The sequence below is a fragment of the Pelodiscus sinensis genome, chromosome 5, assembly GCF_052426305.1.
Source record: "Pelodiscus sinensis isolate ZL-2025 chromosome 5, ASM5242630v1, whole genome shotgun sequence".
Taxonomy (NCBI): domain Eukaryota; kingdom Metazoa; phylum Chordata; order Testudines; family Trionychidae; genus Pelodiscus; species Pelodiscus sinensis.
Window position 1 is genome coordinate 46,509,132 of NC_143056.1, and position 22,077 is coordinate 46,531,208.

At 40.8% G+C, this 22,077-nt stretch overlaps 1 protein-coding gene across 4 annotated transcripts in view; it reads right to left on the reverse strand.

The window, feature by feature from the left end:
- MIPOL1 (mirror-image polydactyly 1) overlaps window positions 1–22,077 on the reverse strand; it is a 303,297-nt gene that overhangs the window by 222,599 nt on the left and 58,621 nt on the right. For all 4 annotated transcript variants that reach the window (XM_075926916.2, XM_075926909.2, XM_075926913.2 and 1 more), the window contains 3 exons: window positions 8,897–9,125; window positions 5,173–5,299; window positions 991–1,096 (listed from right to left, as the gene is read on the reverse strand). In XM_075926916.2, coding sequence (XP_075783031.2) covers window positions 991–1,096; window positions 5,173–5,299; window positions 8,897–9,006 — 343 coding nt within the window. In that variant the 5' untranslated portion in view covers window positions 9,007–9,125. The remainder of the gene's footprint in view (window positions 1–990; window positions 1,097–5,172; window positions 5,300–8,896; window positions 9,126–22,077) is intronic.

The following is a 22,077-nucleotide window of genomic DNA, read 5'->3' on the forward strand; positions in this document are numbered from 1 at the left end:
TGATTTTTCACTTTGGGGACAGATCATCAGCCACACAATTATACACCTTGCACCTAACTTAAACCTAATAAAATATGAATGAGAATAAATTGTGTGAAGCATTTTATAAAAGTAAAACAAACCATTTAAACCAAATGGAGAGATCTCTCAAAAGAACACTCATCTTTCCTTAAGGTACTAAACATCAGCTCTCTGTAATATTCGTGTCTCATGGTGTATTGACTCTATTTAGCACACAGCTGCCAATACAATAAAAAAATCACTTGTCAAGTGTAAGAATATTCTACTTAAAATATAACTTTTTGTAACTTTACAAAGTAACTTTATTTTTTTACGTACCTACTCAGAGAATGACGGTTGCATATTTGCACAGCTATACTGTTCTTAAAAAGATTTTTAAAGTAGTCACTTTCAACTGTGAACTTAAAAACTCTTTCTCTATGGAAATCTTTTATAAACCTCATCCTCCCAAGACATATCATCATCATCAATGTCATGTGATGAAAATTCATTAACTATCAGAAGAACAAATTTTTCAAGTAAAGTGTAAATCCCCAGTTGAGGTGAATGTGTGACTATCTCCATACAAAGGGGGGCAGGTGGGGTAGTGAGAGCTTGAGCAAGCTAAAACAATAAGTGGTATTTGAACTGCTGGTTGAAAGGTAGAGGCACTGGTAATCATTATTTCCTCTTGTTTGTTCAGGACCTTCCAACAAAACAAACAACCTTTTTGTGATTGGATTGACATGGTGTTAACAATGCATTTAATGCCCAAATCAGTATGAATACAGGTAAAGCTCTCACTAATACCACTACCAGGATGTTAAAGCCACCTATTTTCCAAGCAACTCTAAACAGCCACACATTAAAAAAAATTCAGACCTTCCCTCCTTTAGCAAATATAGCTAACAGTCACTAGGCCACGTCATACAGCAACCGTGGGTACTGTATGATCCACAGGGCCATCTGTTAAATGCTTGTCTACTGTACCTGCAGTCTTTTCTGCAATCTTAGCTTCTGTAGCTCTCTCGTGCAGTTCTAAGTCCAGCTTTATTGTCTTCAGCTCTTTGTCTTTTTCAGACAGCTTATCCTGAAGCTGAATTGAACAAATGGACAATGAGATTCTTATCCGACAAATACACCTTACAGCCTTCATTAACCTTCAGCAAAATATAACATTTCTATTTTAGAAAAGGATTCCTCTCACCCAACAAAAACAAATACTAAGCAATGTGCTTGTATTTATTTAAATTAGTAAAGAAAAAAAACCAACCTGTTTTCATCTACTTTATATCACAGACAACACTGTGTGTCTATTTTTACATGTGATACTTCATCTCAGACACTACTAGCTGTAACAGAATTTCAGAAAGAAATTCAGAAGCAGCATGGAATGAATGATGCATATTTTTCCTTGTAATACTTTTTCAGCAATGTTATTTCTTTCATTCAGAAAAAAAGGAAAGATCTGAGCTAGGTTTTAGGGGTAATACATTCTTTTCTGTATGCTTGTAAACCAGAATTTTTACTCTTTCTCCCTATACTGAGGCCTTCTTGTATTTGGGAATTAACCAAATCTGTACTTGGGAAAAGGGCAAATGTGACTGTCACTTAATTGTAAAGTAAGTATCTGTAGAAACGTCAGGCACTGCTATTTGGATAGGTTCATGTTGATTCCCACTGAAAATAGAAACCTCTACAGTGTGTAACCAATGACAGAATTTACTCCACATCTTAAATTAAAACAATCAAGACATATACACCTATTAGATGAACTACATGCATAAAGCAAGAGCTCCAGATTTTTTATTGCTTTTATTTATAAGCTTCTAGACACTGTTTATGCCAGATGGTTGAAAACAGCATCATGAAATACTTGAGTGGTCTGAGGCTAGGTCTAGACTACAAGTTTTTGTCAGAAAAAGCTACGCCAAATGTGCTTCGCATTTTCCAATTCTTTTCCTCGTGGAAGGAAGAATACAGGGGCTTCCAAAACAGCGTGTTAGCTCTTCCACACACAAAAAAAAGCAAAGTGCAAATGCGTTCTCTGGACACAGCGGGTTTTTTTCAGGATACCTCCAGTATCCCGAAAAACCCACAGTGTAGACATAGCCTGACAAAGGGGTGAAAGCCATGGGATAATTTGTTTCACAGAACAGATTAAATGAAAGCCTTTCTGGAAAGCAGGCTTCAAACTTTTCATAAAAACATGGAAGGACCATAATTCAAACTCTTCATCATCAACATTATATTAGAAGGCTGAAGTTTAAAGAAAAAAAAAAAAAAACAAGTGACAAGATGGCAATGGAGACCGAGTGAATTAAAGTAACACCAATAAAACAGGTGGGCCCCAACAGGTGGACAGAATAACTTTCGAACCAAGATGTCTTTCAGAGTCTCAGGCTGAGGCTATGTTTACACTGGAAAGGTTTGGTGATGAAAGTGGTGTCAAAATGCAAATGTCACCAAAACTGAAAATGCATCAAACCTGTTTTTCTGTTATCCATTGTCAATATATCACCAGGCCTCACCTACAACAGTCCCTACACACTGTTGGAATTCACAATGTAGTGCTAAGCATTTTGGAAACGTGAAAAATGTCCAGTCAGCCACCTCTTTGCTTCCCAGCCCGCCCTAGACTTCTGGCTTACTTTTCAGCCTCTTGAATGAGAGTCCTTGCTGCAAACTCCAGTGTCTGCCATGCAAAATCATGGATCGCAATTGAAGATTCGTATGCAGACAACAATGAATGACAGGGACAGCAACGAAGGGGCATTGCATTGGACTATCACACACCAGCTGTGCACAGTAAAGCTTTGCTTTTGGGCCAGGAAACCAGCACTGAGTGATGGGATCACACTGTCATGCAGGTGTGGGATGAAGAATAGTGGGTACAGAACTTAAGGCTGCGTAAAATAACCTTCCTGGAGCTGTGTGCTGAGCTGGCCCCTGAACTGTGAAACACATACCCCTACTGTCGGATCAGTCGGCAAGGAAAACCTTTGCTAACCGATTTCTTATGCCTTCTGAAGCGAGGTTTACAGGATCGATCGGCAAAGGCTTTCCTTGCCAACTGATCCACGTTTTGACTGCTGCATTGTGCCAACGATCAGCTGAGTAGGCACAATGCAGTGGCCATTTTTATTTTAATGAAGCGGGGGATATTTAAATCCCTGCTTCATTGACTATGTCAGGTAGTCTAATTTACATGCCTCTGCCGCAGAGGTTTCCACCCAGGATTGCATCCAGTTGTATATAAAAACAGCATGATGTGAGTGCAGCTTCACACTGGCTGTTTATCTCCTTTACCTTCTGGTATGTCTACTGGACTTTCTTTATCTTGGTTCTGCACTGTAGGGTTTCTCACACAGGGTTCAAGAAATGTAACTGTGCATGTCCCAGTTCCTGTGGGTCCTGCTCTGCTGTGATTGCACCAATTCTTCACCTCATACTATAAGATCTAAATTTCTGTGGTGCCCCAAGCAGGAGACTGTTTTTTGAGGAATAACAACCTTTGTCTCCCCAAGAAAATGCCATGAGGATCACCACACAATGGCTACATCTACACTGGCATGATTTTCCAGAAATGCTTTTAACAGAAAAGTTTTCCATTAAAAGCATTTTCGGGAAAGCACGTCTAGATTGGCAGGTTCTTTTCCGCAAAAGCACTTTTTGCGGAAAAGCATCCGTGGCCAATCTAGATGCGCTTTTCCACAAAAAAGCCCCAATCGCCATTTTCGTGATCAGGGCATTTTTGCGGAAAACAAATCTCTGCTGTCTACACTGGCCCTTTTGCACAAAAGTTTTTCAGGAAAAGACTTTTGCCTGAATGGGAGCAGCATAGTATTTCCGCAAAAAGCACTGATTTCTTACAGTAGGAAGTCAGTGCTTTTGCGGAAATTCAAGCGGCCAGTGTAGACAGCTGGCAAGTTTTTCCGGAAAAGCGGCTGATTTTCCAGAAAAACTGGCCAGTCTAGACACAGCCAATGAGTTATACACCAGGAGATGGATTTTAAAGTTCCTGGCGTTTGCAGGTGGGAGGGGCGCATCTATTCATCACCAGCCAGAGTGGCTAATGAGGCACTGTGGGAAATATGCTGGAGTTCAATAAACTTTACAAAAAATCTGCTGTAGTACAACACTGCATGATTATCAACAATAAAGGAAGGGGGAGAGACAAAAGTCCCTTGTGAAGCTGGAAGGTTTTTGTCACCAAAACTGGGCGTTGGCTGAAACTTTTGCCATGTTGCAATGTGAACATGAAAAACTTGGTGAAAAAACTTGCCAGCATAGAGAAGGCCTTAGTCTACACTGTCACTTTATAGTGCTGTAACTTTCTGGCTTAGCAGTATGAAAAAAAACACTTCCCTGAGAACAGCAAGTTACAGAGCTGTAAAGTGTAAAACCAGGCTATAGCATTAGCTACTCCCCTCATGGAGATGATTTACATAGGGCACTGGGATCTCCCAGCATTCATGCTTGCAGGACTGGGGACTGAAACATTTTACTATTTCTAATTATTTGTGTTTTGTTTTTAAAACATTCATCTCGCTCCTCCTTGCAGCAAATATTTAATAGGAGTGCACTGTTGTGGGATGTCACGTTGCTAAATATAATTACTTCTGCAAAATACTGCATGTTACTTTTACTACTAGTTTGTTAGAAACTATCCAATTCTTAAAACTAAATGCTTACTGTCAAATTAAATGAACAAAGCAAATTACATTATTCTCTTATTTGTAGCATGCTTACTTAATCATTCATTTGAAAAATTCTGTTATCTGTACTAGATTTTCCAGTCATTAGCGTGAATAACTGACATGAAACTAGCCCATTGTGAGCCCTGATACCATGCTCAGAGATGACAATTGGAGTCTTCTGACTGAAACTGAGTTAATGAATGGTCCTACAGCGATACGCTTATTTTGCATCTATATCTATGATAATAGCAATTGATGTCACTGATTAAAAAGGTCAAAGAATGAAACATCATTCACTTTTTGAGAAACATTCATTAAGCAAATACTAAGAGTAGAAACGATGAGAGATCTATTGATTATTAATGCAGTAAAATAAACTAATTAGTAAAACAATATTAGCAAAGGTTGAAATGAAGATTTAATGGACAACAGGAAAACAGCAAGTACTGTAATCTTAATATTTCTATTTTACCTTTTTATTTTTTGTCCTTACAGCATCCAGTTCTTTTAAAAGCAATGCAACATTCAGATCTAGGTCTGCAGTTTCCTTCCAAGGAGTCATAAGGTCAGAGAGCATTTTACCTTGTTTTCCTGTAATACTATGATTTAAAAAAAAAAAAAAAGATTAAAAAAAAATCATTGATCAGTAGAACAGAGGTTCTCGCTTTTCAAGACATCCACTATTGCATCTTTCAGAGGGGTAGTCATGTTAGTGTGTTTCAGCAAAAACAATTAGGAGTCCTGTGGCACCTTAAAAAACTAACAAAGGTATGTGGGTATAAGTTTTCATGGGCTGTGACCCACTTTGTCAGATGAATAAAGTGCAAACTTCAGCTTAGCATGGACATACACATGCAAAAATGGGAGTATTATGTAGAGGACAAGTATTCATAAAGGGTGGGTGTGGCCTACTCCCAAAAACGGATGAGAAGATGAGAATACCAAAAAGGGGGAAATTACTTTTTGTAGTCAGCTAGCCACTCCCGGTCTCTTATCCAGACCCAGTCCAATAGAGCCAGGTTTAGAAATGAATTCCAGCTCCGCAGTTTCATACTATAGTCTGATTTTGAGGTTTTTTTGCTCATATATGGCAACCTTTCAAGTCTGTTTTCCACTACAATGTCATGGGCACAGCTGATGGCTGAGCTTTGTGACTCTGTCCTCACCCACAATCGTTTCAGATTTGGTAACAATTTATTCCTTCAAGTCAGCAGCACTGCTTTAAGTATCCGTATGGTCCCACAATATGCCAATGTTTTTATGGCTGACCTAGAACAACACTTCCGCAGCTCTCATCCCCAAGTGCTTCACATTGATTTGCATTACACTGATGACATCTTCACCATCTGGACCCTGGGGAAGGAGGCACTTGAAGAATTCTATCTAGATTTTAATAATTTCACCCAACCATCAACCTGAACCAGTCCACATGAAAAATCCACTTCCTGGACACTATCGTGCAAATAAGTGATGGTCACATAAACACCACCCTATACTGGGAACCTGCTGACCACTATACTTACCTACATGCCTTAAGCATTCATCCAGATCATATCACACGGTCCAGTGTCTACAGCCAAGCTCTAAGATACAACCTCACATTTGTTCCAATGCCACAGACAGGAACAAACACCTACAGGATCTCTATCAAGCACTCTTAAAACTACAATACCCACTTGGGGAAGTGAAGAAACAGATTAACAGAGCCAGGTGGACACCAAGAAGTCACTTCTACAGGGCAGACAAAGAAAGCAATGTAACACTGCTGGCCGTTACCTACAGCCCTCAGCTAAAATCTCTCCAACATGTCCATCAAGAGTCTACAACCTGTCCTAGATGATGATCCCTCACTCTCACAAACTTTGGTGGGTAGGCCCAGGCTTACAGACAGCCCCCCAACTTGAAGCAAATACTCACAAACAACACCACACCACGTAACAAAAACACTAATCCAGGAACCAATTCCTACAACAAATCTCATTGCCCACTCTGTCCACATATCTATCTAAGGGTACGACTAAACTTGCTCCCTAGTTTGAACTAGGGATGCAAATGTAGGCGACTGAAATTGCTAATGAAGCAGGGATTTAAATATCCTACACTTCATTAGCATGATTTCACCAGTGCGTTGCTCTGCTCAACCGTTGTTTCGAAAGTGAAAGTGCGCGCCAGGATGCGTTAGTTGGAACCAATCCCGTTGTTTCGAACTAACATTACTCCTCAAAAAATGAGGAGTACAAACCAAGGGGTTTGGTTCGAACTAATGCATCCCGGCACGCACTTCCACTTTTGAAACAGCTGTTGAGCGGAGTAACGCACTGGCAAGATCATGCTAATGAAGCGTGGGATATTTAAATCCCCGCTTCATTAGCAATTTCGGTCGCCTACATTTGCATCCCTAGTTTGAACTAGGGAGCAAGTGTGGAGGTACTCTCAGTGATATCATCATAGGACCTAATCACATCAGCCATACCACCTGGGGCTCATTCACCTGCATGTGTGATATATGCCATTATGCGCCAACAATGCCTCTCAATTTTTCCTCCTTTGGTATTTTCACCTTCTCATCAACCATTGAGAGTGGGCCATATCCATCCTGATTGAACTGACCTTGTCAGCACATGCATAACACTCCCATATTTGCACACGCCTATATCCCTGCCAAACTGGCTTCCACTTGATGCATCTGACAAAGTGTGTTCCAGCCCATGAAAGTTTATACCCAAATAAGTGTATTAATCTTTAAGATGCCACAGGACTGACTCCTTGTTGGTTTTATCACCAGTATCTGAAGTCTACAAACTCGGATAGTTAACTATCATAGGATCAGGATGTATAAATTAGCCATAGAGTTAGACATTGCCAATTTCCAATCTTTTAAACCTACAAAAGCAATGGTATTTGAAATAATAAATTTGTTAAAACTAACAAACTAACCTACATAAACTATGAAGTCTATACATTGGAAATTCTTAAAGGAAGTAAATATCAAAAAGCTGAGTGATAAAGTAAGGAAAATATTGTGGGATCAAACTGATGCTTAACTTTCAGTGTGACTTCTTAAATCAATGGTTTTTGACTGCCTTTGTTACTTTTGAAAGTGGGATTCAGACTCCAAAGAGGCTGCATTTGAAATTTCAACCTCTAGTAAATAAACCAGTTTCTCAATAAGTGCATAAACTCCTCCCCATCTCCCATCTAAGAGTTGCATTCTCTCTTCTCTCGCCTCCCAGCATTCACTACTGCTAAAACCATCCTTTCTTTTCAGTTCCCACTGCTAACCCCATGGGTCACATACCATGCCTGTCTCTGATCTGAACTAGGACATAACCACCTTACCCCCTGCCTCCCTGTAGTGACAGCACAATCTCTTTCACTCCATGGGCCATTCCTCCCTCTCTGGTAACCCCTAGATTCCTTTTTTGAGTGCTTTCTTCAAGCTCCTCATCCTCACTTTTACACCTTTGCCTACATTTTACCTCCCATCTTCCTTTGTTCCCTTAATTCAAACCAGGTGTTCTGCCCACTCCTCACCCCTCACTGCTCCCTTTGTTTCACCACTTCCTATAGTTCATTCACATGAGAATGAAAGACTTTTTTCCAGTGCACCCAACAGTCTCACTCTCCTCCTTCATGCCCTCTCTACAAGACCCATTTCTTTCATCATGGTTTTTGCAAGTGGCCTCCATTGCTGGGTGCTCTCACCTGTTGCCCAATCTGATACCCAACTGCAATTAGTGTCAGAACTTTTTTGTGACTTAAAAAGACTATTTTAATCCTTGTCCACCATTTGGCTACCTCTCTCTTTCTACAGCTGGTTTCTTTTTCTCTGTTTGTCTGATACAGATTTTACCTTCTTTTGTGCATGTTTAAATTTCAGTAATGTTTTCACATGTTTGTTACAGGCCCATGTAAATATTTATCAGCACCACTACAGCTTTGGAGTAGAGTTTGATGAGAAACAGCTGAAAGAAGCTGAAGACTCACTGGATTCCAGGAGACATGACCACAAGGTGAGGAAGAAACCTGGTGACCATTTTTATGAATCCACAACCAGCATTATGTTCATTCCAAATACCGGCGAATTTCAATACAAGCTGAGCAAATCACTTCCTTCAACTCTTTTGAAAATTTTACCCATAATAGTGAAATAGTCTCAATCCAGGAAAAAATATATAAGAGCAACTTGTGTTTACCTTGATTCTTTACCAGTACAAGGGACAATAACATGATCTACAGACATATTTTGGGTGCTAGAGCTCTGTATGCTTAATGAGCTGGTTGTTGGCAAATCTAACAGCGTCATTGCTTCAACATTGCCTTGGATGGCCAACTCATTCTGTGGTTGTAGGCTTCTTGAAGAACTTGAATCAAGCTGGAATTTTGGACAAATATCTTCTGTTTGCTGTTCCAGTTTATAGATTTCTATTTGAAGATAAAAATTAACAATTTCCTTTTAAATTGAAAGAAAGCATAGACTTAAAATGAATATGAATATTAATAATCCACCCATGCTTTTCTTTGTAACAGAAAGAGGAAACACCAGTTTTAAGTCCACTGTTCCCTCATCCTATTGATGAAAGGAGAGGAAAGTTAGCCAAAGAACCAACTCAGGAATCACTCCACATTCAGGCATTGCTGATTGTTACATGCAAGTCAAAAAATTCTCTTCCTTTTCCTTATTTCTCTCCCCAATCATTCATTAACAAGATAGATCACTTGCCCTTACAGATGACCTGTAACAGCCAGGATAAGCCTGCATTATATCAGTTATGGGCCTGATTTTCATTTACACGAACGCCCCTTAAGGGTAAATAAAAAATCAGGCCCTATGACTTCAAAGCTTATGTTAATTTTCCTCTTAGCTTCCAAAGCAGCTGGCTCCACTCACATCTCCAGCATTCATAGCAATGTGATACTCCAGCATGTGTGATTACTGTTTTTTGCCACCACAATTTGTGGAAGTCTACAGGAATACGTAACCAGTGCATGCTGGGTGTCACTCACCCACAGAGTCTAACAATATTTGTAAATCCTGGGAAACAGTTAATATTCTTAGCTACTTTATGTAGATTCAATAGAGACTACTAAGAGTTTTATGTTTAAAATTTCTTAAGAAAGTTGCACTAGGAGGGTTTGTGTGTTTTGCTGTTTATTTTATTCAATCGAATTCATTATTTTCTCTCAAAACTGATAAAAAAAGACGGTCTGTGCTCTGTTACTGTTCTATGGATAACCTCAAAAAACCCATTACACTTCAGGTACCATACTGTAGATAAAATAGAGATGCAGAGACTTCAATCCAAGAATATTAAAATAAAATAATTCCCTAAAACCTATCAACATTGCAAGAATCTCTCTTTCCTGAGGAGAAGCAATGACACTCAGGTACTTGCTGCAAATTCTGCCTCAGCACTATGGTTAAAGCTTGCTCCATGGGGCCAGCCTATACTAATATTATTATGGAACTTATGCAAGACTTCAGAACAGGGTTGCCAACCATTAGTAAATTTATGGAGAGTCTGTAAAAAATTAGCCAAAATTGGACGTTTGAAAAGTCAGTAAAAAAATGTAGGTGTCGGAAAATTTTGTAAAAGTGCAATAAAATTTCACAAAACAGCAATTAGTCTATAGCAATTAAATTTCTTCTGTGCTGCTTCAGCCATTTTACTGCAGAGCAGCGGAAATTGGATGTTTACTGTCAGAAATGGATATGGGACAATCACTTCAGTGATAGTTAACAGCGTCAGTGTCCAGATGTACGATCACAAAATGGAAAACTTCCAGGACCATGACTAACTAAATGAAAGTGAATAAAATAGCATATTGTTCTTGTGATGTATGAATGACAATGATTACTTTTCACTTTTGCCCATTTATGTCGTCTTAGTATAAAAATTATGTCCATAAAAAGATGTGTCTGTCCGTAAATGTTTCCCATTTTGTCCGTAAATGAAATTTCTGTGGGTTGGCAATCCTGCTTCAGAAGCAGGTGTGTGCCACTGCTCATTGGCCCACATACCACTAGTTTCTAACTAGCCATTCCTTGGCACTGCTTCAGAATTTATGAAATCTTGGGGGGAAAAGTCCCTTGCTCCCCATTGCAGTACACAGTAGAAGAACTCCTCGCTGTAATGAAAAAGGCATAACAGACACATTGAGTACTGTCTCTAAGGCTATGTCTAGACCACAGGCCTCTTTCGGAAGAATGTCTAGACAACAAGTAGATTTTTCGAAAAAGCGAGCCACTTTTTTGAAACAGTGTAGTTGCTCTCTTTTGAAAAAGCACAGTTTGCATTAATAGCGCCTCTTTTAGAAAGAGTACTTTAAAAAAAGGCATTATTCCTCGTAAAATGAAGTTTACTATGATCGAAAAAACTGCTGCATTCTTTGATTTACTTTTGAAAGAACATGGCTGCAGTCTAGATGCAGGTAAAGTTTTTTCGAAAAAAGGCCACTTTTTTTTCCTTCAAAAAAACCCTGTAGTCTAGACACACCCTAAGAGCCTGCTCCCAACTAAGAGGGGCAGGGGGCATCCTGGATATATACAGTCACTATTAGCTAGGGAAGTTTTTCTTTACTTTAAACCCTTGGGCAGAGTGAGGGGTTCATATCTCTTTTGGTTGCGTAACCACTAAAGGGAGCTTTCCTTGAACTACCTTTAATTGCTTCTTTATCTAAAAGTACATACAAAAGAATCTTGTCCGCAAGTGCATTGTCTCCTCTGTTTTTCTCACTTTAGATACCCTTTGCTTTGCATACAAAGTAGTACAAACCATTCTCCTGAACTTTGTAGGATGGGTGCCACATTACTGAAATGTTTGTTCTCAGTAGTTTGATTTAATCTCATGCACTTTTTTCCCCCTTTCTATACCATAGCAATAGTCTCCATAATGAATATTTATTTGAAGCACCTCAGGCGGGGATAGATTATCGACTGGGAGGAACTCAACAACCACCACTCACTTCCAGTTTGTATTACTTTTGGACCTAGAAGCCCCAGGGATGGGCAAGGACTTTCTAAGACTAGAGGCTGTACAAACACAGTACAAAAAGTTGGCTCCTGTGGTAAAGAGCTTATCATCCAAATACCGTAACTCCTCACTTAATGTCATCTCAATTAACATTGTTTTGTTATGTCCTCATCTATTAGACTACGTCTACGCTGCACAATTATTTCGGAATAAGGTATTCTGGAATAGTTATTCTGAAATAGCTTATTTCAAAATACCATATCTACACTGCAGGGAACCCTCAAAATTAGTCCAAGGCAGGCTTCCCTAATGAAGATGTGCTATTTCGATTTAGAGCCCAAGGAGGCACTGGGGAGGAGTAACTTAGAATGGCCCTGGTGAGGGGCTATTTCAAAAAGCAGAAGTGGAGCATCCACAGTGTCCCTATTCTGCAATAACTATTTTGGAATAGGCATTATTCTTCATAGAATGAGGTTTACAGAAGTTGGAATAAGCCTCCCATGATTTCAAAATTATTTCAATATAACGCTATTGCTGACTAGATGTTCGCATACTTATTTCGGAATAATGGCTGTTATTCTGAAATAACTTTGCTATGTAGATGTGCCCCTAGAGAACATATTTGTTTAAAGTGTTTTATGTTTGCTTATAACCTTGTTTGACTGCCCATTGGCAGGTGGGGCTTGGAACCAGGGTGTGCCAGCAACTACTTTATTAGCTCCCCTACATGATCACCCACAGTGCCTTCCAGCTGATCAGCAACTCCCTCTCCCACCTGGTGCCTCCTGTCCACAGCAATCAGCTATTGGGTGATGTTTAGGAGGCTCGGGAGGGAGGAGGAAGCATGCAATGCACAGCCTCCTCCTCCCTCCCAAATCTCCTGAACACCACCAAACAGCAGAATGCGGCAGGTGGGAGGTGCTGATAGGGAGGGGAGGGAGGCTGCGTCTCCCACCCACAGCCATCAGCTGTTTCACAGGATTCAGGACTCGGAGGAGGAGGGGGCAGGAGCAAGGATGCACTTGGGGAGGGAGGTGGAGGAGTGGAAGCAGACCTGGGGCAGAGCAAGGGATTGAGCAGCCCATGGCACTTCCGGAAGTTGGCGCCTGTGCAGCAAGGTGTTCCCTAGGAAATATCCCACCTGATGCCAACACAGTTGTTTTAGTAGCTCAGGGAGCTCATGAGCAAGTTCACAGACCATCCTCTAATTAGTAGTGTATGTGTATGTCTTTTGTCTGGAGAAAAAAATTTCCCTGGAACCTAATCTCCCACCCCCATTTACATTAATTTTTATGGGGAAACTGGATTCGCTTAACTCTGCTTCTAAACAAAATGGTGTTAAGTGAGGAGTTTAGAGGAATGAACAGCCATGCCAGGACTCTGGGCTAGGTTGGGGGGTTGAGGGGGCGGGGGGGGGAACTCAGGCAAAAGGGTAATGACCAAGGACAGCAGGGCCTCAGTGTCACTCACACTGCAGCACCCCACCTCCATTGCTGCCTAAGAGCTGCCCAGGGTGCTGTGGCGGCAATACAGCAGCGATTTAAAGGGCTTAGGGTTCCAGGCACCATGCAGCCAGAGCCCTGGGTCTCTCTGAATCATCGGGCTCTAGGAAAATTGACCTCTATTCCCCTTCCATTGGCAAGCCTGGAGGAGTTAATGTATATAACAAATTAACAACCTTTGTAATTACGTGGGGACAGATCTAAATTGCAAGAGATCTCAATTCACATGCTCCAGGACACAAGGTGATCACTATCAAGGGTTTTCCTTTTCCTGTTTTTCAGATCTGCAGCTTTTAAATTTCACCAATGTACATTCTAAGTTCTTGCAGGAGGGTGAGCTGAACAATAGTGTTTTGAGCACCAGTAAGGTGTGGTGCTCTGATTGCCAATCTAGACGTAGGAAGGACTTGGAAATTCTATGTCTTCTTTGAATACCCAGCAAATCCAGTCATCATTATGATGGACTGAAATTTGCATGGGACAGGGGCCAATCTCAGCACACACTGCCAGTGGTGAAGAGTTTTACAAAAGCAAGCAATTTTGCCATTAGTTGGTCTAAGAGCCTGCAATTGACATGACTTGGAAGACACTATTAGGACCTGGTCCTTCCTTGCTGGTTTTATAAGACAGAGAGGAAAGGTGGCAGCCTCCCTCCCTTAGAATTGGAAGGACCATCTGCCCAGGGACATTAAGACTGAAGTTGTTGCTTGTTCAATAAAGCTGCATCCTTTCTTTGCTAAAGCACTACAATCTATGCCATTTTCCTTATGTGTGTGTCTGGGATAGAGTGCTTTAAATAAAACTTTGTAAATGCAATCAGGTTTACTGAGTATAGTGACTTCTATCAATTTCCTAAGTATTTTATCCACCAAAATGCACATGATCATTTGTACTAGATACAGAGCCACCCTCAACTCCCAAACTAATAATGTAAACCCCAGGTCTGGGTGTGTTGCTTTACTCCTCCTGTGAACCCTGAGGCGTACATTAATCAGCACTAGCGTACCTTCAATACATACAAAAAAGTACAGTAATTCCTCACTTAACACTATAGATGCATTTCTGAAAATGTTCGTGCTAAGCGAAAACGTGCAATGTGGGGTCAATTTTCTCATTAAAAATAATGGAAAAGGTGGTGGTTGCATTTCAGGTGGTGGTGGCAAAGTCAATTTTTTGTTGGTGCTGGGTCGTCAACATCAACATTAGATATCTAGCAACACAAGTCGCCATGGTTTGTTAGAACACAAAGATAAACACGAGTGAGCGGAGGAGCGCTGTGACCACGTGTATTCATCTGCTCATGCATATTACCACTGTTTTCACCAACTTATACCGCCGCGCAAAGTAGTCCACCACTTGATTATTTTCATGTTATTTCAGGGACGGTTGTGTTATTCAAAAACATTCCCTAAAAAAAAATCGTGCTATTGCGAAAACATGTTAAGTGGGCATGTGTTAAATGAGTAATTATTGTATTTGGATGATCAAACCTTATATACAGTATAAAAAAAGCATATGGATGATCAAGTGCCAAAGATGGAACTCACTCCATCTTTTCAGATATTCTAGAATATAGTTTCACTGAAGTGGTACCACAATATGGCTTTTAATTCTTCTTACATGCCAACCAAACCTTTTTCTATACAAACTCCAGACTAAAAAGGTGAAACTAAAAAGCTGATTTTCTATTGCATCTATTTCTCTTGGCACAAATGTTAAGGGATATAAAGACACTATCATGGAAGCTGGCAGGTAGGTGTGTGCTGGAGAAAGTTAAAGGGGAATTGGTTTGTGAAGAGAACATGGTGGTGGGAAATTTAGCATGTTTAACTTGTGAATGATGGAAGATGAAACAAGTAGCAAACATGGAATCAATAAAATACGAGCCTGCCATATAAATGCATCCTTTCCTCTACTCCTTATCTGTCTTTGTCTTTTTAAATTGTACACTCTTTGAAGAATAAACCATGGCGCTCTCTATTTATGGAAAACACCTAGCAGTCTAAGTAAGTTACAGCAATCATTATTGTATCTATCATTACTGAAATGTAAGGAACATTGGGGTGGGGAAGCAAACTACTGGGGAATCCTAAAGCTACACGGACAATAAAGAAAAGGGGGAACAATGCTGGTTTAAAATGGGTAATGAATAGCCCTCTGGGATTTTCAACATTCCACTTGCTATACTCAGCTAATCAGCACTTCGTTGGTCAGAAAATATCTGGGGACCTACACAAATGTAAAGGGAAAGGAAATAACTGAGCAGCGTCTAGGTAAGATAGGAATTATCTGCAGAGGATAGAGATGGCCAAGAGAGATGGGACTTGAAAATAAACAAAGGAAGGAAGAGAGAAGAGACTGAGAAAGACAAAGACCAATATAAATTCTGGAAAATGCATTAATCTTTTTGGAAAGCAGATTATTAAATTACAAACTTATGGGCTCATACTGTCATTGTTAAAGGAACACACTGGTTGAAAATCATATTAAACCCCCTTAAAAAATTTTTCCTTACTTACGGTACCAAAAACTCAGATGATAAAAAAAGAATGCTAACAAAAATCTATACTTTTCATTATTTATTCCTTTTACACTTAAGAATCATAGAATTGGAAGGAATCTTCAGAGGTCATCAAGTCCAATACCCTGCACTCATTGCGGGATCAAACACTATCTAGGCCAGGGCTCCTCAACTTTGAAAACCCTGGGGGACACAATGATACTCATAGCATATGCCGAGGGCCCCAATTTAAGCATAGTTTTATATTCATGCAAATATATATGCAAATATATGCAAACAGATTCTTTCACACAATGTATATAAGAGAGCAGTATGATTGCTCGGAGCTCCAGTATTTAGAGGGAGAAAAGACTGTTCAGAGTCTATGGGTTAAGTTTAGATGTGGAAGCAATAGAGGTGATGTTGTAGTTGGTGTCTGCTATAGACCACCGGATCAGGTGGATGAGGTAGACGAGGCTTTCTTCAGACAACTGAGAGAAGCTTCCAGATCGCAGGCCCTGGTTCTCATGGGGGACTTTAATCACCCTGATATCTGTTGGGAGACCAATACAGCAGTATACAGACAATCCAGGAAGTTTTTGGAGAATGTTGGGGATAACTTCTTGGTATAAGTGCTGAAGGAGCCAACCAGGGGCCATGCGCTGCTTGAGCTGCTGCTCACAAACAGGGAGGAACTAGTAGGGGAAGTAGAGGTGAGTGACAACCTGGGAAGCGCTGATCATGAGATGGTAGATTTCAGGATCCTGACCAAAGGAAGAAAGGAGAGTATACATATCCTGGACTTCAGAAAAGCAGACTTTGACTCCCTCAGAGCAGACTTTGACTCCCTCAGAAAACTGATGGAAGGATTCCCTGGGATGCTTACATAAGGGGAAAGGAGTCCAAGAGAGTTGGCAGTATTTTAAAGAAGCCTTACTAAAGACACAGGAAGAAACCATTCTGATGCGCAGCAAGTTATCAGGAAGGCAAAAGCACAACTGGAATTGCAGCTAGCAAGGGATGTGAAGGATGACAAGAAAGGTTTCTACAGGCAAGCTAGCAATAAGAGGGTGATCAGTGAGGGCGTAGGGCCCTTACTGGATGAGGGAGGTAACCTAGTGACAGATGTCACAGGAAAAGCTGAAGTACTCAATGTTTTCTTTGCCTCTGTCTTCACAGACAAGGTCAGTTCCCAGACAAATGCACTAAGCAACACAGTATAAGATGGAGGTGGACAGCCCTTGGTGGGGAAGAACAAGTTAGGGAACTATTTTAAAAAGGTAAACATACACAGATCCATGGGCCTGAATTTAATGCATCTGAGGGTACTGAGGGAGTTGGCAAGTGTCATTGCGGAGCCTTTGGACATTATCTTTGAAAACTTGCGGAGATCAGGAGAGATCCCAGATGATTGGAAAAAGGCAAATGTAGTGCCCATCTTTAAAAAAGGGAAGAAGAGCAATCCAGGGAACTACAGACCAGTCAGCCTTACCTCAGTCCCTGGAAAAATCATGGAGGGGATCCTCAAGGAATCCATTTTGACACACTTGGAAGAGGGGAAGTGATCAGGAATAGTCTACATGGATTCATGAAGGGCAAGTTGTGCCTGACCAATCTGATTAGTTTCTATGAGGAGGTAACTGACTCTGTGGATATGGCAAAGTCAGTGGATGTCATATACTTTGATTTTAGCAAAACTTTTGATACGATCTCCCACAATATTCTTGCCAGCAAGTTAAGGGAATATGGATTGGATAAATGGACTGTAAGATGGATAGAAAGCTGGATAGATTGTTGGGCCCAACGGGTTGTGATCAATGGCTCAATGTCAGGTTGGCGGTCGGTTTCTAGCGGAGTGCCCCAAGGATCTGTTCTAGGACCAGTTTTGTTCAACACCTTTATTAATGACCTGGATGAGGGGATGGATTGCACCCTCAGCAAGTTCGCAGATGACACTAAGCTAGCGGGGAGAGGCAGATATGCTGGAGGGCAGGGATAGGATCCAGAGTGACCTGAACAGATTAGAGGATTGGGCCAAAAGAAATCTGATGAGGTTCAACAAGGACAAGTGTAGAGTCCTGCACTTGGGACAGAAGAATCCCAAGCATTGTTACAGTCTGGGGACTGAATGGCTAAGTAGCAGTTCTGCAGAAAAGGACCTGGGGATTATAGAGGATGAGAAGATGGATATGAGGCAACAGTGTACCTTGTAGCCAAGAAGGCTAATGGCATATTGGGGTACATTAAGAGGAGCATTGCCAGCAGATCCAGAAAAGTGATTATTCCCCTTTATTCAGCTCTGGTGAGGCCACATCTGGAGTATTGTGTCCAGTTCTGGGGCCCCCACTATAGAAAGGATGTGGACGCATCGGAGAAGGTCCAGCAGAGGGCAACCAAAATGATTAGGGGGCTGGAGCACATGACCTATGAGGAGAGACAGAGATTTGGGTTTGTTTAGTCTGCAGAAGAGAAGAGTGAAGGGGGGATTTGATAGCAGCCTTCAACTTCAGAGGTTCCAAAGAGAAGGAAGAAAGGCTGTTCCCAGTAGTGATGGATGGCAGAACAAGGAGCAATGGTCTCAAGTTACAGTGGGAGAGGTCTAGGTTGGATATTAGGAAAAAATATTTCACTAGGAGGGTGGTGGAGCACTGGAATGGGTTACCTCTAGGGAGGTGGTGGAATCTCTATCCATAGAGGTTTTTAAGTCTCAGCTTGACAATGCCCTGGCTGGGTTGATTTAGTTGGGATTTGTCCTGACTTGGGCAGGGGGCTGGACTTGATGACCTCCTGAGATCTCTTCCAGCTCTATGATTCTATTATTCTAATGACCCAGTGCTCCCATCACCTCCTCCTGGGTGGCTAGAAATGCCAGCACCCTGTACCCATCTGTTCCAGCTAGCCCGTCTGCTTGTGTCTTTCAATGCTCACCCCGCCTGGGAGTTGCCTTGCCATTGTGGAGTGTGTTCCCAGTGGAAGCCATGTTCAAAGAATCCCACATGTGGGCCATGTGTTGAGCCCCGCAGAAACCCAAACCACACTCCGAGCCACAAAGAAATGGTGTGAGCTGAGTGCCATGTGTTGAATAGTCCTGACATGGGGTTGTCTACCCGCTCTTAAAAATCTCCAGTGATGGAAATTCCACAACTTCACTATGCAACTGATTGCATAGATTGACCACACTGACAGTTTGGAAGCTTTTCCTAATGTCTAATCTAAACTTCCCTTGCTGCAATTTAAGCCCACTGCTTCTTGTCCTATCATCAAAGACTAAGGAGAATAATTTTTCTCCCTCCTCATATCATCCTTTTAGGTAATTAAGAGCTGTTATGTTCCCTTTCAGTCTTCTGTTTTCCAGATTAAACAAACCCAGTTCTTTCAATCTTCCCTCACAGGTCATGTATTCTATACCTTTAAATCATATTTGTTGTTCCTCCTGGGATTTTTTCCAATTTGTCCACATCTTTCCTGAAACATGGCACCCAGAACTGGACATAATACTTCAGCTGAGGCCTAATCAGTGCAGAGAGAATGGAAGAATTACTTCTTGAGTACTGCTTAGAATACTGCTGCTAATACTGCATTCCAATATGCTGCTTTTTTTGGGGGGGGGCAACAGTATTACACTGGTGGCTCATATTTAGCTTGTGATCCACAATGACAACCAAGGAGTAATTTCCCATTCTGTGTGTGTGAAACTTATAGTTCCATCCTGAGTGGAGTGGACTTTCCATGTGTCTTTATTGAATTTCATCCTATTTATCTCAGACCATTTCTCCAATTCATCCAGCTCATTTTGTATTATAATCTTTCAAAGCACTTGCAACCCCTCCCATCTTAGTATCGTCCACAATCTTCATAAGTGTACTCTCTATGCCTTTATCTGAATCATTGATGAAGACATTGAAAAGAACTGGTCCCAAAACAGATCCCTGCAGAACCCCACTCATTATGTCTTACTAGCATGACTATGGACCATTGATAACTACTCTCTAAGAATGATTATAAACCAGATAAACATCCACCTTACAATAGCTCTACCTAGGTTATATTTTCCTAGTTTGTTAATTGGAAGGTCAATGAGATTGTACAAACGCCTTACTAAAGTCTAGATGTACCACATCTACTCCTTCCTCCTTACAGATAAGGCTTGTTATCCTGTCAAAGAAAGCTATCAGGTTGCTTTGACACAATTTGTTCTGGACAAATCTAAGCTGACTGTTACTTATCACTTTATTATCTTCCAGATGTTTGCAAATGCAATCCTTATTTGCTCCATTATCTTTCCTGTAGGCTGATACAGCTATGTCACTCAACAGAGAGAAAAGTCCACACACCCCGAGCAATGTAGCTATGCTGACTTCGACCCTGCCACCAATGCAGTTAGGCTGATGGAAGAATGCTTCCAGCAATCTAGCTACTGTCACTCAGCAAAACCTCTTTCATGAGTGCAAGCCCTGCGTATGCTATGAAGTTATCTCAGCAGAGCCGTTACAACATACAGCCCCCGTAGTAAAAGAAATACCCCAAATCTGTTTCTAGTTTGCATACAAAACCACAGTATTTCGGTTACAAACACTGACAAACCATTAATTTGTTTAAAACGAAATATAAAATCTATCCTCACAAGAACTAAAAAAGAAAGAAATCTTTTTATTGCTAGTATTAAATACTTGCTCTATCATCATCTGCCACAATACATATATCTGGTTACATCTGAAAGTCCAGATATGTATGTCAAACCAAAGACTGGTGTTACGGTATTAATATCAGACAGCAAACCCTCATCCAAATGCTTCCCTGCAATCCCTCCTCATTTTTGCAACAGCGATTGATTTTGTTAATTTATTAGTTTTATCACCAAAAAACAAACAAACAAACAAACAAACAAAACCCCAACTTTCATGGAGGGAAATTTCTAAAAATTTCCAATGACTTGAAACAATCCAGATATTCCTGCTTCAGAAATTCCACAAGTGGTATACATTTGGGTTGAAACAAGATGTTTGTTCTGACAAGGTAATTGCCGTCACTATTTTCAAGCAACGTCTAACCATTCATCTGACAATAATGCCATCTTATATTCATAACATCTAATGCAATTTGACTGCATATCATTACACTTTTGCTACATAACACACTAAGTCTCATGGAAAAGACAACACTTCAGCCTGAACCTTGTTAACTAACCCATTTTTAACTGATGTGAAAGAAATCTGGACCATGGCTGGGCCTGGGTAACTTAAGGATCAGAAAAAAATAGACTGGCAATCTTTTTTACCTTTGAAACTTCTATCAAGCAGAATCTGTGCAAGAGAATCAGATTGCTAAAATGTCCACCCATTTCCTGACTGGAAGGCCTATAGCCTGAAAAGGAGGACAAAGCTCATATAAAAGGGTTCATTTGAATAAACATGCAGTGAAACAAAATGAAGCAGAGGGAAGGAATCTACTCCTATTGTGTGGAAGAGGTGAGAGGGTGATGTTTGTTTGTGCTATATGCAAGGATTTAGATATATCTGCCTTATCCTCCCTCATTCCCACTGGGGTTCATCACAGATACAGCACGTATGAGATTGAAAAGCATCTTGGCCAAGAGCTGCTTCCAATTTTAGACCTCTGTGACTCAGTTGATGGGCATCTTTCTCACTGCTGTTGTCTTTGTAACACTTAACTGAACCCTTTCCCCATTCTTAACACTTAACTCCACCTAGCCTGACTTCCGCATAAGCCATTGAGAATTAAGTGAGAGAAAGTGCTCAGCAGTAGCAGTACATCACAAATACCTTGTCTGTCCATAATAGTCAGCCATTGTCACAAGGACTGAAGACAAGCCACCTGGCTCACACTTATTGTAAGTCATGTAGAAGAGACCCCATCAGACTGAAGGCCTTAAAATCTTGGCAATTAAGTGGGACGGACAAGGATCTCTTAAGGAATTCCTCAAACACAATGCAAAGCAGACTTACTATGTTTGTTTGTTTTTTTTAAACACAAACAAAACAAACACACACCCCAGTTTAAGAAGCAGTAGACAGATGTCCTTTGCCCATGGAGGACTCTGTGTGATATCTAGGGGCTTTATTCAAGAATAGTTTTATTGTCCATAAATACTAATTGAGGCAAAAACCTTGAAAATAGACACAAGATTTTCTCAAAATATTTTTCCTCTTTGACTCTTTGTCCATCTTGCTTCAGAGGCCACAGTGGTCTCTTGTAGCTCCTCATTCCTCCTCCAGGTCATCTGCTTATGAGTGACCCTTCTTCAGGGCCTGCCAGAGGAGTCAGCTCCCCTCACCAACTGAGGGGTCCTCTCACTCTTTTTAAGCATCCTCATTCCTCTGACTTCCTCCCATCTGGGTCAATAATTGAACAGGGTAATTTGATCATTAGCCCGTTAGGAT